Below are 17,068 nucleotides of genomic sequence, written 5' to 3'. Positions count from 1 at the left end.
CAGTACAGCCTGTAAGATAGGAGAAAAATACATATTAGCACTAGGAACTGGGACATTTCTATATTGTTGTAACATGAAAAACTGTAGGGAGCTTTTTCTTTGTATTTTCTATTGTGATAAAATATACTTCATATATAATTTACCATTTAAACCATTTTTAAGTGTACAATTCAGTAGCATTAATTACATTCATAATGTTGTGCAACCATCCCCATTTCTGGGTGCCATTGATTCTTCACATTAGACATATAAAATAGAAATAATGATATATGGGTCTATATTTTCTGGTAGAAATTGAAAATTGGGAACATGGGGAAAAATAAACTTGAACTCTGGACTCATCATTAGTGATGAAATGTAGCTAGAAATACCTTGCAGAGACATATTCATAGAAAGAAAAAGAGACCAGTGTCAATAACAGGTTTGTGTAAGAATTGTGGGTAATTATAATAATCTTTGAAAGAGAGGATAAAAATTCAGAACAATTTTGGCTACAAAGGTTAGGAATGGATTTTGCGCAGGCTGCAAGGGATGTAGGGCTTCCAGTAAGAAAATAGTGTCCCTGAAGGGTGGTTAAGAAGTAAAGTCTTGGAATACAATGGGACAGGAAGAAGAAACTGGGAGTTTCTAAGAGTTTAGGGCAGAGACTTGAGATTGGTGGGAAATAGAGCTAAGCAGAAGGCATACATTCAGAAAGTTCTGACGAGGCAGAAGTATCTTAGGGCTCCGAAGAAAGAAGAAATCTGCTTTAGCAATATTTCTTTGGCAGAGGTGGTGGGGTGGAGTGAAAGCTTAGGTGTACGGGATTAGGGAGGGCAGAAATTGAGGTTCAATGAGAAACTCTGAGAAGACTGAGTTGGTGGGAGATGGTGCCATTTCAGAGGTTCCCGGAAAGAGTGAGGAACCAAAGTTTGGTTCTGCAAAGGGTTCATTTTAGGGAAGTCAGAAGACACCCCTATGGGCAGTTACAGGTCAACTGTCCAAACACGATAACGAAACGGGAAGAGCTTTCTGAGTTGGTGGGTTTTGCAGGAACCTTCCCGCTGGACCTTCGCTTCTCGTCTGTGAACAGAAGGGGCCTGAAAGCGAAGCCTGGAGTAGGCACGTGGGGTGACGCTGGCTGGGGGACCATGAGGCCGAGCGCCTCGGGCCCGGGGCCTTAGCCCCGCCCCGCCCTGATTACGCCATCAGCCGGCGCCGCGCCGCCGCGGGTGACTCCGCCCCGCCCGCGCGGCGGTGGGTGCCCTGTCACAGCCTGCCAGGGCCGCAGCTCCGGCCCGTGGTTTGCAAATTGGCAACTAAAGCTCCCGACGCGGCTCTGGTCCTGATGGCGGCGGCGGCGGCGGCCCTGGCAGCCGCCGACCCCCCTCCCGCGATGCCGCAGGCGGCCGGAGCCGGAGGATCCGCTACCCGCCGAGACTTCTATTGGCTGCGCTCCTTCCTGGCCGGAGGTGGGTGTCGGCGGAGAGTCCCCGGTCGCGCTCGGGGTGGCGGCGCAGGTCCTGGGGCAGGTCGGTTGCCTGCGGCCGGATGACAGTCTTGGACAATGGCTGCTTCAGTGCTCAGCCAGATGATGTTTACCTTGACCTACCGTCACCTTTCTCTAATTCATAATCACTTGGCTGGCGATAGCAGGATCCTGGAGAGAAAGGGCCTCGAACTGTCGTGGGGCGGCTGGGGAGGTGGGAGGGCTGAACCGGGCACCCATTCTTCAGGGTTGCATGGCAGAGAAACGGGGGGAGTCTCTTACAAAGACCCCAGGGCTTCAGTGAAACATTCTGGGCACCCCTTTCCTTTATAAAGACCATTGGTGACCGATTGTAGAATCGGATCGCGCTGTTTACTTAAAAGAAAGCAAACATTGGAATTTAACTTTTTAAACATGACTGGGAAATTATTCAAAACTGTCTACAACTAAAACTGGTTCCAGTAATTCTAGTAAACTCGGCCACAGCTTCTTGACAGATAGCTGGTGTGACTACTACTGGTGTGACTGTAGGGCCAGAAGGTTAGGATTCTCTTAGAAATTCTCTCTGCCTTCCCATAAAGAGGTGTTTCACTCCCTACCCTTTCTCAATTGATTGTCTGGGTTGTCATCACTTAATCATTTGTTGGCTGGGAATTTAAAAAAATTCCATATATGAGGACTTGTAGAAAGATAGTCTCTGTATGCTGAGGTAGTATTAAAGAACTTAATTATTTGGTTCTGATAAAAAGGACATTCATTCATTTACACCAGGAACATTTGAATGCCTGCTACATGCTCCATGTACATCAGGGAACAAAACAAAGATCCCGGAGTTTACATTGGTTGGGGAGTTGTGGGGAGAGAGACAATAAACAAAATGAAAAAGTCAGTTATATAATATGTTAGAGGGTGATGAATGCAATTGGAAGAAGTGAAAAGGAGAATGGGGCAAGGAAATGGAGAGGCTAATTAGCACATATAAAATAAAATAGTCATAATAAACCTCCCTGAAAGGATGACACTTGATCAGACTTGAAGAAGTGAGGGAGTTTAGCAAGTTGATGTCTAAGGAGAAGCATTTGAGGCGGAGAGAAAAGCTAAAGCGAAGGCTTCAAAGTAGGAGAGGACCTAGTCTGTTCAAAGAATAGCAGTGAGACCTGTGTGACTGGAGCCAAGTGTGCTTGATAAGGAAAGGAGGTTGGAGAAGTAAAGAGGGGCAGAAAATGAAGGGCCTTGCATACCATTGTAAAGAGTCTGACTTTCACTTGGAGTGAAGTAGGGAGCCATTACAGGTGTTGAGCAAAGAAGTGATGTGATATAACGTATTTCGAAAAGATCACTTTGGCTTCTTGTGAGAGTTAGTGTAGGAGGGTAAATATGGAAGCAAGGAGACCAATTTGGAGGTTGTTGAAATGATTCAGATGGTGGATGGTAGGTTGGATCAGGTCAGTAACAGGAGAGTTGAAAAACTGTTATTATCTGGTACAGATAGAACTAACAGGATTTTCTCACAGATAAGAGATGGGGTAAGGAAGAGAGGTGAAGGGTGGCTATTTGGTCCAAGCAGCTGAAAGGATGAAGCGCTCATTGACTGAAATGGGAAGGCTGTAGTTGGAGCAATTTTCATCATGGTGGTGGGGGAGAGGAGATGAGTTTTGGACATGCTACATTTTGTGATGTTGACTAGTCATTGAAATAGAGTCATGGTACTTGTAGGCAAGGATAGCAACCAGGACTCTCCTATGCTGCTAATAGTAATGCCCATTGGAACAACCACTTTGGAGAACTGGTTAAGCACTTGTCTATGAAGCCGAATGTTTGTATGCCTTATGTTCCAGCAGTTCCACTCCTAGGTATATACCAACATATATACTTCTGTTCATGACTGCAATATTCATGGTAGCCCCAAACCAGAAGCAACTTAAATGCCCATCAATGCTAGACTATATAACCAAAATATGATATAATATGGTACAATGAAATACTATGCAGCACTGAAAATTAATAAATTGCTGTCACAGCAACAATGTGGATGAATCTCACAAGCATAATATTGAACAGAAGAAACCAGACACAAGACAAGCCATACTGTGTGATTTTATTTGCATAAAGTTCAAAAAGAGTCAAAACTAAGTCCATGTTGTTAGAAGTCAGAAGGCTGATTGGTTGTCTTTAAGAAGGAAGGGCAAATAGTGATTTTGGAGCACAAGAAGGACTTCTGGGAGGCTGGTAATGTTCCATTTCTTGATTTGGTCCTTACGTGGTTGTATTCACCTTGCAGTAATTCATTAAGTGGCATATTTATGATTTGTGCATGTTTTCCTGTGTATCTTACAGTTAGTTACTACATGAAATCATTAAAAATAGGAAAAGAATTGGAGACACCAAGTATCGGAAATTGCAAAGGAATCTTGATTAAGCTGTGTATTTTTTAGAAGCTTGCATAATGTTTTCTTTACATAGTGTTTTGTTTTAAACTCAGCTTCATTAAGGTATCATTTATTTATTACGGTATCATTTAGGTATCATTTATTATCAAAATTCACCCTTAATTTAAATACTTTTTCAACTTACAATAGTTTCAATTTATGATGGGTTTATCGGGATGTAACTCCATCATAAGTCAAGGAACATTTCTACATGTAAGGTACTGTACAAAAGTGCCTTAGCTCATTTGGGCTACTATAATAAAAATACCATAATCTGGGTGGCTTATAAACAATGAACAGTTACTTTTCATAGTTCTGGAACCTGGGATGTTGAAGATCATGGCACCAGCAGATTTAGTGTCTGATGAGGTCTTGCTTCCTCACAGACAGCACCTTCTTGCTGTGTTTTCACAAGGTGGAAGGGAACAGGGGTCTCTCTGGAGCCTCATTTATAAGAGCCCTAATACCCCCCCATGAGGTCTCTGCCCTCATGACCCAATCACCTCCTAAAATCCCTACCTCTAAATATCATCACATTGGGAATTAGTTTTCAACATAAGAATTTTGCGGGGGACACAAACAACATAGCAAAAAGCCTGTATATATTATCACCTTATAAGTATGCCAAGCTAATAGGGCTGGCCTGTATGTATGCACTTTACTGTCATCCACGTGTCTGCACAATGGCAAATAGTAGGGACCAAATACCTAATTGCTGAATGTATGAATGAATGAATGACTGAATTTTTGGGTAAAAGTTGGTTGTTTCAATGCAAAAGTTATGCAGAAGAGGAGGTTACTTCAAACAGAGACTTACAGTTGACTAAATACCTTCAAATGTCTGTCTCCATAAACACATCTAACAAGATTCCCAGTGTTCATCGGGTATTAGGAGGCAGATTTACATTCAAGTATGACATGTTGAAGGATTAAGTTACAGGGAATGAGGGCCAATCATCTGCATATCCCTTCTACGGGGTGGTTCTACCCGTTTAGACCAAATTAGACATCACAGAGTGTGTTGGCTGAACAAATAATGATTTCCATTGGAAAGAAATGGTATGCGATATCTTCCTGATCTCTTAAAATTTTTTTAGGTATTGCTGGATGCTGTGCTAAAACAACAGTTGCTCCTTTGGATCGAGTAAAGGTTTTATTACAAGCTCACAATCATCACTATAAACATTTAGGTGAGTTAATAGATGCTAAAGCTATAAATGAATGAAAATGTTATCCATCTTGGTTTCCAGTTTTGAATTATAATAGAAAGAGGACATAAAAAAGATTCAAGTTTGGGGTCAGGTTTGCAAGGGATGTATCTCTTATGCATTTTAATATTTCCTTTGAACTGGTGGTTATACATTGTCATTTTCGGGTACCGATATCCTCTAAAGCAAAATCTTCAAATCATTGAAGTATGTACTCTTTGTTTATTGGAATTAATGTGTCACATCCTTGACAGACACACATTAACAGCTCGCCTGATTTTTAAAAACAATCTAATCAGTGAGGGAGATAAAGTTTATTCTTTTAAACATTTAGTTAAACATGCATTCTAGAAATATTAGTGCAAGCAGAATCCAATGCAATTAGTATATATGGGTCAACTTACACTGTTAAAAAAAATCAAGCCCTTAGTTCCTTACAAACATAAAAGTCAGCCATTTAATTAACATGGACATTAATAATAGATCATTGGTGGGAGTAAGAATTTTTTATAGCCCTTTTGGAGAGCATTTTGGTAATATGCATCAAAAAGATACATACTCTTTGGCCTTGCACTATAGTTTTAGGAATGTATTTTTGAGGAATTAATCAGAAACATGCTCAAAGATATATATATATATATATATATATATATATATATATATATATATATATATATATATATATAGAAGAATCAAAGTATTATTAATGTTACTGAAAAACACCAAAACATTTAATAATAGGGAATTGGCTAAGTTAAATAATAAGTATTATTTACATAAATAAATAAGTCCATATTATAGACTATTTTGCAATCACAGAAAATTATAAAAATATTAACTAGGAACAATGTTCATAATGTATAATGTATTAGTTAAGTGAAAAAATATTATAAAATGGTTGAATCATATAGTATTTTATAGAAGTAAACATGTATTTACACAGACATGAGTGGTTAATTTTCAGTGGTGAGATTAGAGGAAATTTTTTACTCTAAACTGATTTGTAATATGTGTGGAGCATATATTACTTTTTCAATTAGAGTGAAAAAGATTTAAAATAAAAAAGTTAATATGGACAGAGACCAAGAAAAAAATTAGGTTGAGACAACTAACGCATAGCACACACTCCATTGCTTTACAGTTTCATGCTTCGATAGATATGAATGATGTGTGCTCTGCATGATCCATGTAGCATCACTGTATGAGAAAGATGGTTAACAGAGTGAATAAGAATCAATTGTTTTTTTAATTGGATTTTTAAATGTGATTTTTCTCAAAAAATGGAATGGATATTTATGTTATATATTAATTGTATCTCATTTTCTTCTCAATATTTTTAGTACTAAGTCTATACTTAAAATTGAAAGAAAAAATTGCTACCATCTCTGTGTCCAGCAATGAATTGTGTATCTTCACAGTGTACTGCTCATGTATAGAAAGAATCAGACCTTTGAACTTATTGAGGGATTATGTAAAACTAGAAAGGAAGGAAATGATTTTCTTTTGTTATCTCAATTGAGGGTGAAAAGGAGATGAATTATATTACCCAATATCTTGGGGTGCTTTACAATAGCTCAACATATGAATGTCTGAACAGGATTGTTTTATTACTTTAACCTCCTCCCCATGCTGATGTATGTTGTTTTGTTTCCTGATTTGTAATCATTAGATGACATATTCACATATAGACTTCACGCTCTACAGGGCTGCATGCCATGGGTTACAGTGTACCCTACAAGGCACGCAAAATTTGAAATGGAATTCCTGGAGGGCAACAATGAACTATTGGTGCAGTACTGGAGTTTCACGTATCTTTAAAATATATAAGCCAAAAACAAAAAAGAATGCATTGTTGGCTTTTTACTTTAAAAATGTTTTTGGACATTTTATTCTAGGTACCTCACTTTTTATATGTATGCATAAGATAGTTTTAAAAATTTTACTTTTATAAGCGTGAATTTTCACAGTCAAATTAAAGATGAAGATGTACTATTGAATAAAACCTCTGCTTTAGCTTCTTTTAAAAAAAAGTGTGACATTACTTCCAAAGGCATCAAAAACTGCTTTTTTTGTTTTTTAATTTATTTTTTACTTATCATATACAGTTGACATTCAATATTATGTAATATCAATTTCAGACAAAACTACTTTTTAGTTTGAATCAAATTATTGTGGCCGAATGAAAAGGAAGGAGTATGGTAATTAGAATTTCTCCTTCCCCCAATTTACAATGTTAGAGTGTAGAATTTTTTCCTGTAATATGTTATAAATCTTTTACCTCCATTTAGCTTTATAGAATCAAATGTAATATTTTTGGTAGATAAATCATAATACGATTCTTAAAAGTCTTTACTTTTAACTTTGTTGCTTTTACATTTTATTTATTTATTTTTATTTTTTCAATATATAGTATTTTCACAAGCTCATAATTCTATAATTACAAAAACGAATGTCTCCCTCATTTATTCCCCTCTTTGGAATCAAACATTTTTACAAGTTTCTTCCACTTTCTTTTAGAGTTAATGTATACATACACAAGTGTATGCTTATATTTTACCAGATGTTAGTTCCTTCTAATCCTAGTTTGATTAAGTAAAGATACAGAGAAAAATTTAAATAACACATAAACTTGATATAAGAGATACACAGGGGACTTTGCACCCTACAGAGAATACATAGTCTTTCCTAACATTTTTGTAACATTTGCAAAAATTGGTCCAGTGTTATGTCAGAAAGAAAACCTCTAATAACTATGTATGGTGTTAGATGGGTATTAGATATATCAGGGCGATCACTGTATAAGTTATATAAATATCTAATCATTATGTTGTACACCTGAAAGTAATATTTGTATGTCAATTGTAATTGAAAAAAAATATTAAAACAAAATTTCAATTCATTTCCAAAAGTAAAAATAGTGCAGACTGTAGGTTGAAGGAAAAAAAAATACAGTTGTCTCAGTGGATCTTTAAAGACCATTTGAAAACATTCAACATCCATTTTTCATCTGTCTTTCTCTTTATTTTGTTTCAGGTGAGATTTTTGTAAAAAAGCATATGGTTAAATATGACCTCTTAACAGAATATGACCTCTTAACAGAATCTTGGCTTTTAATAGAGGGATTTGTCATTTAGATTTTTTGCAATCATTGAGTTACTTACATTCTTATTTCAAGTTTTTTTGTTTATTGTGATTTTCTTGTCCTCTCATGCCGCACCCCTTCCTTTGTTTCCTGGATTTCCTCTTTTGAAAGTACTGTATCTATTTCAGTTGTCTTAATGGTTTATCGTAAAATGTTTGTGATTATCAGAGTTTCAAAGAATGATAATAAATAATAAAAATAATAGACATGTGGACCCACACAGAGATTCAGAAATAAACATCAGCACATTGAAACCTCCTCTGTAGGTCCCTGCCATAGGCCTTTTTGTCCCTACTAGGTAGCTATTGTTCTCAATTAGATTACCCTTAGATCATTCTAAACACATTTGAGTCAAATTAAACAGGGCTTAACCTTGCCCCCTCTTCCAGCAAGTGGACATCTTAAATAGAATTTTTTGTGAGGGGGAACTTAGTTTTATTATTCATGTATTTTGGGAGAATTTTATATATTATTCACATAGCTGTATGTATACATAATAGAATTCTCTATTAGACTGTTAGTCCATTTAGATACCTACTTATTAAAAATGTTTTGAGGATGTATGTTTTCTTGGACGTTAATAAGTACCTACAATTTTAATTTCTGGGGAGGGATCAAAGGTTACTTGCATTCTAAAATTCAGAATGAGCCTAGCAATTTACTTTCATATTTGATTAAATTTTTGTTTGAAAAATTTGGAAAGGAATCTGAATTTAAATAGTTTAATAATGGAAGTATGTAGTGACATGTTTATGGGAAGTCTGTACTGCAAATAGGGTTAGTGGTTAGCATTAACAGAATAATAAACATGTTAATACATAGGATCAGAACTCCCGCCTTTGTTTATCAGTATTCCTAATAAAAGTATCCAAATAATGAAAATTTGCCCCCAAATTTAAATAGTTTTAATAGGTAGTTTTTTTGTTTCCTTAGCAGTATACTTATGTAAACAAACCGCACATGTATGTAGGTCAGTCTGGGCAGCATTCCTTCATCCTTCCAGATAAAGTTGATCATCTGCAGTGTAATATCTGGACTTTGAATATGTTCTGTTGTTAATATTTTTTAGATTGCTATAGTTTAATATAGTTTGTGATAAGTATAAATGTAGTTTACTATAATTTGCAGCTGTTCTTGCTATAATATTCTTTATATTTTTACATGCAATATGTTTATATAATTTGAACATGTCACATATTTTAAGTAAGTTTAGCTGTTATATAGAAATTACTGTTCATGTAATTCCTCAAGCAAAATATTATGAATGATGGCATAATAATCTTTACCTGTGATTGTTATGAAAATTTTTTTTGTGATGAAAATCTGAATTTAGATAGCTTTCTCTGTTTTAATAGCATTTTTCTTCCAAAAATAGGAGTATTTTCTACCTTGCGTGCTGTTCCGCAAAAGGAGGGGTACCTCGGATTGTATAAAGGGAATGGTGCAATGATGATTCGAATCTTTCCCTATGGTGCAATCCAGTTTATGGCGTTTGAGCATTATAAAATGGTGAACTTTCATTTTCTTTCTTCTTTTGTGTCTTGAATATCACATCTAGTTGACAAGGAATTTGCTTTGGCCTTTAAAGTTACTTTGGATGAATAGATAAAGTAATGCGGTTTTGAAGGAATTAGTCTTGTGGTAGTTTAAAATTTTAAAAATAACTTGGTTGTGGTGTTATCCCAAAATTGTCAGTCATTTTTGAGTAAGTTGTTTATGTTCACAGTTATGAAGAAGAGACAAAGTATCCTTCAAGTAGATAATAATGAAACCATAAACGATTAATACTTTGATGTGCTTTTTGTTTCTCACTTGTAGGAGAGGAACATTATGGCTGTGGATTTTCTTATAAACAAAATAGTGAAACCTTATTGTGAAAGTCTGTTCTTAAATAATAATCTAAGTTAACAGCATTTCCCATCTTGCTCATTGATTAAGTTTCTTTTCTCTAGCTGACTGAAAGTTTATCCTCTCAAACATCTTAACACAGAAAGGGGTTAAGTATGTTAAATTTCCTAAGGTATCTTAAAATGACAGTGTTCTATTCTAGTCATCAGAATTGGTGCCGTCAATATATCAAGACTTTATTGTGTATAGAAACATTTTATTCCTACTATTCCCATTCGCAGTTTAAATATTTATAGTCATCAATATGTAGTATAGTGTATTTGGCAATTGTAAGCTAGATTGTTTCTGTAAATGTACAAAATTACAGCAGAGGCTACAGAGGAAATACCTGACCTCCTTATGATATAACATAACACTGCCCAGTTCATATAATTGTACTCATTTCACTCAGATTTATTGAATACCGATTTTACTAGTTCTGTAACTTTTGAAATAAATCTTCATTATTAAACGGAAATGAGTAGGATTTAAAAATATCTCATTTAATTTGTTATTTTTGTTTTTTAGTTCATTACTACAAAGCTGGGAATTTCTGGTCATGTGCACAGATTAATGGCTGGATCCATGGCAGGTAAGAGGAGTTAGGTATATTTGATTTCTGATAAATTTATTTTCTATTAAAATACTTAATTTGGCTTAGGTGATATGTATGACACTGATTAAGTAGCATAAATTTGTTATTTTTCTATACTCAGTTATATAAGAAATCAATTTCGGGGTGGCTGGTTAGCTCAGTTGGTTAGAGCGCGGTGCTCTTAACCACACGGTTGCCGGTTGGATCCCCACGTGGGCCACTGTGAGCTGCGCCCTCCACAACTAGATTGAAACAACTACTTCACTTGGAGCTTATGGGTCCTGGAAAAACACACTTAAAACAAAAAAAGAAAAGAAAGAAATCAATATCACAACTCAAAAGAGTATTTTACAGTAGGAGATGGTAAGAAATAGTCTAAACTTAAAACTATGTGAAAAACATACGTTCCCTTTAACAATTCTACTTCTGGAAATGTTTATTTTTTCCCCCCAACAATTCTAAAAATTACGACTATAGTAATACATAATCCTATGCAATGAAAATAGTTCCGCTACCTAGAAGCAATCACTATTAGCAATTTCTTATATATCCTTTTTTCTAATACTACTGTATAGGATTAGAATTTTTTTACTGTTGTCTTAAGATTTTTCTATATCTGTACATAGATGTTTCTTTTTTTTTTTTGTAATTTTATTGGGGAATATTGGGGAACAGTGTGTTTCTCCAGGGCCCATCAACTCCAAGTCGTTGTCTTTCAATCTAGTGGAGGGCGCAGCTCACTAGCCCACGTGGGAATCGAACCGGCGACCCTGCTATTCATTTTTTATTTATTTTTTTGTTTTTTGTTGAGAGCCCACTGGCCCATGTGGGAATCGAACCCGCAGCCTTCGAGTTAGGAGCACGGAGCTCTAACCGCCTGCGCCACCGGGTTGGCCCCGACCCTGCTATTCAGAACTCCTACTCTAACCAACTGAGCCATCTGGCCACCCTCACATTTTTAGTACTTGGCAATTAATTATTATTAAGATTAATCAGCCTTTCATACTATTATTTACCATTTATATGTCTCTGCTTTGAGTTGTTTCTATTCTTTAAATATTCATTTTTATGCGTTTGGGAATTAGACCATTAGTGGGGTTTTTTTGGTCAAACATTGCTAATATATTATTTCCCAGTTTTAGATTTGTCTTTTAAGCTTACTTGTAATTTTTTAGAAACATCATCTAAAAGTTGTTTCCCTCCCATATGGAAGTTTTACATAGCCATATGGGTCAGTCTTTTACTCTGTAGCTTTAAAACTTTGTGTTGTGTTTTAAATGCCTTCCCCATTCTAAGGTAAAAACATTTAATCATGTTTTCTACTAAAACTTTTTTATATTGATTTTGTATGTTTATCTTTTTAATATTTATTTTTATATAAAGAGTGATATAGGGATTGAATAAAATTTTTCTCTGACTAGTCAGTTGTGCCAACATTATTTACTCAATAATTTTCCTTTTCCCTGATTTTAAGCACCACTTCTATCATATAATACTAAGTTCAGTGAACTTATTTAAGATGTAAGGATGTATGTAGTGATATTTAGCAACAAAGGTGTTCATTGTAGTTTTGGTTATCATACAAATGATCTTTATCAAAATATAATTTAAATATGTAGCAATAGAAGAGTGGTTAAAAAATCCATATATCAGAATTCTACACATTTATTAATATATTTTCTTGTAGTTTGTATTTATTGACAAAGAAAGGTGTTTACATAAGTAGAAAGCAAATTACAAAAATGAATTGTTGGTTTTCAATATGTTGGTTTTTAAAAAGTAAATACATATATAAACATTCATAGAAAAAAATCTGCAAGGTTATAAACCAACGGATTGACAATTTTTATTTCTGGTAATGGAGGTAAGACCATTGGAAAGTGATGTATCAAAGTCTTGATTGTAGTGGTTATCATAGGATTTCCAGGATTTTAGATAACTTTTTTTGGCTATTACTTTAGTTATGGTATGCCATACCCTATGGTGATGCCAAGTTTCTGTAATGAATATTCTGTACCATCCCTTGGTGGTTATTAGCAGTAGCAAAGAGAGAGGTATGGGTGGCTAGAGTTTCTAGATTGTTTGTCTTTTGAGTGAATAGGCCCCTGCTATTTAGTGTGCAGTTAAGCATTCTAGTAGTTCTAAAGCCCTTGAGGTCTCCACATATGGTATGGGGAGAGGAATTTGGTCAGATGTTGAGCAAGTATGCTCCAAAGATAACAAAAACCTGTGGATAGAGGTTGGAGACACTATGGCCATAGATAATCATCTTACTGGTTGTTGAGATAATAGGATTTGTCATAGATGACTGGTCTTAGGAACTTTCCAGATGATACCTTAAACTCTGAAACCAATGTTTCTTCAGCCTGATATTTTTCTATCTAGATTTATGGTGTCCAACCTGATCTACCTTATCCATGGTTTTTCCTTATCAGTGCTTATTTATGTTTTCTTGACTTCTGGCTGGCTGCCCCATTTTAACTTGATAGAGTCTCCTTGCACCCTGGAAGGTGAAGATGTTCTGCTCTTTTTGTATTGAATTATAGTTGTAAAATGGGGGAAGAGGAAAACTCTTGCCACTATCTGTGGTAAGAGTTTCTGATTTCCTTTATTTGTTCTTGGAGGGCTAATTTTGGCTTTCCTGTAAAGCAGTACTGGTAGAATAGTAAGGAGGAGATGTGTGATAGAAAAAGGGTTTAAATGGGAGACTAGCTTTATGAATTGAAAAATCCCAGTCACCTCCTGGGTGATATATTTGTAATTCTGATTATTAGTAGCAAACTGAGTTCCTACTCTTACATATTCCTCTTCAATAATCCTGACTGGGCCTCTCTTTTATTTGAATTCTTGAGCACTGATGAGCATGAAAAGAGATTGGGTGTGGAGGAATTTAGTAAAAACAGGAGACAAATGATTTAGTTCTCAAAGGAATTGGTTAAAAAATGAATAGCTTCAAAAAGAATAGACTGGAAGAATAACAATTGCTAACACTTATATATAATATTTGCTATGTGTCAACGATTATTCTAAGCATTTACATACATGAACTCAATCTTCTTAAAATCCTAATTTAGGTAACTACTTATTATGATGTCCATTTTATAGATAATGAGACTGAACCCAGGTGAAGTAACTTGCTCAGGGTCACACAGCTACTTAGTGATAGAGTCTGATTTGAACTCAAGCAGGCTCACTCTAGAGTCCATTCTCTTAACTCCTTTTGACCATTTGACCAATTTTGACTGTACATCAAAAGTAGTTTAAAAATAAAAATAAATTAGCTGAAATGAGAAAAGCTACCAAACCAAAAAAATAATGCTAGTACTGGATTACTAGAAAGATAGGCTATGCATGTGCTTAGGTCCCCAGCAAAGCAGGGAAATTTGATATTTTTAAAAAACATTGAACTTAGTCATTGTGAGGAAAATCAAACTTGGTTGGATATCCTCAAACTTACTTTACAATGTCGTATTGTTTTTAGTTTAAAAAATGCAAGATGTTATAATCTTCCCCGTGTTTAGTGCTTCTAAAAGTCTAAAACCAGCCCTATAGAGGGCTTCATAATTTTATACTTAGAGTGAAGGGTAAAATGTGATTATTAGAAGAATATTTCTCACCTCCCCCTCATTCTAAATATAAACATTTAAAATCATTAAATAGTTTTCAGGATTTATCGGAGTGCAAATTTATTAGGAAGCATCTCCCTACATTCTAAGATTTAAAATGATATTTCAATCATTGAATTGCTTTTAGGAATATTGAACAGCAACCTAGGAGAGAGAAAAAACAACTTGGTAATTTTTACATCCTTGTTAAAAGGTTTTGTTTTTCTTTAGGAAGATTTGATTGATAGCTCAAAATTAAATTAAGTGTAACATAAAAAAACATGGTGAAATAAACTGGCTGCAAGTTACAGAACTAGATCATGAGTTTAGCAGTTCAGTAATCATTGGCATTATTTTTACCATTCTCTGATGTCCAATTAGGTTATGCCAATTATTCAGCCTGACTCATGGTCCTGCAATTTTTAATGTAATGCCTCCTTTACCTCTACAGATTTCTGAATGTACTCATTTTCAACCAATTTTTCATTTTGACCATTTAGTTAATTCCTAGTTATTTCATGTTAAGCTACTTGAAGACAGTAAGACAACATGAAAGCTTGGAGCATGTGAGAAGGAAAAAAGAAATAAATGTTGTCAGAGAGAACAAATAAATGGAAGAGCCAAGAAAGACAAAAGTGATCCAGATTAGGGAATAGAGAAAAAAAGGGAGTTGTACAAGTACAGAAGTTGTAAAAATGAGATGGATAGTGATGATTTGGGATAATCCTAGCAAAATCTGATGTTTAACCAAAATAGTGTCAGCATCATCAAGCCTTAAAATGGTCAGCCTTTCATTCTCTTCTGTTTTTGTTAAACTTCCTCAATATGAATCATTTCAACAAAGATGAAAGTAGTTTATAGATAATCTCTCTTTGTGTTTTTAAAATTTCTTTGTAAAATCTTCAGCACAAGCTGCAAAAAATTAAGCCAAACTGCAAAATATGATGTTTTATAAATATCTGCATAATGTATTTGCTGTGCCTTAAATGTAATGTTAGTGCCAAACCTTGTCTCAGGAACACTACGTGTGTACTGTATTAGTTTAGATTTGGCTTAAAAGAGGCCGTTTGGAAATGTCACTATCTTGACTGTCTGGTTTTTATACCAATAGGTTTATATACCAAGATATGGCTGGTTTATATACCAATAGGTAGAAAACAAGTATGTTAAATAGTTTGAAAACGAATAGTTTGAAAACAAATAGCTCAGATGAAGAGTTCACAATCAAATTGGCTGAAATGGGGAACTGACACTTCTAATCACTGGACTAATGGAATTTCTGAATTAAAATTTTAAGTTTAGTAAGTTTAGAAAGGAAATGTTTAACAAAAAATAAAATTATAAGGAAGGCAACATATATGAGCCAGAAAACAGTTTCAAATCCTACTGTGTGATACAGAAACTACTATGTGAATTTGGTCAAGTTGGTTAACTATTTTGTAAAAATAAGAATAATAATGTCCACCTTGTATGATATTTGGTGGTATTTGTGAAGATTAGAAGTGATATTTGTAAGGTACTTGGTATGGTGTGTGAAACCCAGCCAGTCAAAAGAGCCAGTGCCCACCCCTGTGTGCAGTGAGTCAGTGAGAACTGATGCCTGGGGTTTACAGTGGAGAAAGATTGGCTTTTTTATTATGAATGGCGCCACCCAGGAGATCGGGAAAGCTAAGGCTGCTCAAAAGCCCTAACTCCTGATGGTTTACAGATAAGAGGATTTATAGAACAAAAATCTTGAGCAAGGGGTTTAGGGCGACATCACCTTGTGGGATTTGTGGAAATGGTAGGGTGGGGAGATGATGGGATGGTCATGGGTGGGTGGTCGTTTACTTGGAGGGGTGAAAACTATCTGAACAATGCCAGTCAGTAGGTTATCTTGGTGTGCAGAGGTGGAAGCTATTCACAAACAATGAGTAAGAATCTATTGTATGCTATTATTTCTGTTGTCTCTGTTATTTATCTACTCCCTCCGCACATCCTGCAAACTAACAGGCCCTAGGCTAAGTAATTTCCGTGATAGTTAACAGGGTGCTTCGGGACTTCCTTATGGCTGTGAGTCCAAACTAGCTCACAAACATTTTGTATTGAATATATTTTTCTGGGGTTATTAATTATCTGGCTTCATGTGCTTGGCACGCAGTAGACAGTTTATTGCTATGCGCAAACTGAAAATGAAGGTTTAAAATATCACAGCTAAGCCATAGATAAGCTAATCATAAATCAGCCTTTCTTAACATGAGTTTAACCTATTCTGACCACCATTAGGCTAATCTTGATCCAAAGTATTGCTTATATTAACATTTAAAATTAAATTGCATTACTTAACATGTTATTTAAACTAACTTTCTGCTCATTGTCTAAAGGAATTGAGTTTTTGTCATTCTCAAGAGAGAACTAAAAGTTGGTTGCATGTGTTTGCATTAAGTATTACCTGTATATTAGCTGGATTTAGGATTTTAGCTCAGAGAAAGGGTTATAGTCACCCAGATAAAGATACCATGAAAGGTACCTAAATAATAACATCAAAAATATTCTCTTCCAATTCATATATAGAGGAATGGCAACCTGATTTAGACTTTGGGAAAGCTGCAGAAGGAATCGCTGAAAGTCAGTATATTGTTAGGTCTGGGCTGATAAAAATTGATGCAAAATTACAGTAGCATTTGCTAAGTAATTGGGGTAAGATTTGTCAGGTCAACCTAATAAAATTAAATACTAAATAAAAATTTTAAAC

The 17,068-nt window shown here is 35.2% G+C and overlaps 1 protein-coding gene across 2 annotated transcripts in view; it reads left to right on the top strand.

Moving 5' to 3' along the window:
* The first annotated feature begins 997 nt into the window (after window positions 1–997).
* The window catches only part of SLC25A16 (solute carrier family 25 member 16), a 29,749-nt gene continuing 13,678 nt past the window's right edge, over window positions 998–17,068 (top strand). Inside the window, exons 1-4 of one of the 2 annotated variants that reach the window (XM_081074195.1) lie at window positions 998–1,451; window positions 4,995–5,087; window positions 9,623–9,756; window positions 10,663–10,726. In XM_081074195.1, the coding sequence (XP_080930321.1) occupies window positions 1,328–1,451; window positions 4,995–5,087; window positions 9,623–9,756; window positions 10,663–10,726 (415 nt within the window). In that variant the 5' untranslated portion in view covers window positions 998–1,327. The remainder of the gene's footprint in view (window positions 1,452–4,994; window positions 5,088–9,622; window positions 9,757–10,662; window positions 10,727–17,068) is intronic. The other variant, XM_081074196.1, reaches the window with a different exon arrangement.

The sequence above is a fragment of the Rhinolophus hipposideros genome, assembly GCF_964194185.1.
Source record: "Rhinolophus hipposideros genome assembly, chromosome: 15".
NCBI lineage: Eukaryota > Metazoa > Chordata > Mammalia > Chiroptera > Rhinolophidae > Rhinolophus > Rhinolophus hipposideros.
Note: the sequence above shows the minus strand (reverse complement) of the source record. Positions and strands in the feature narration are given on the sequence as shown.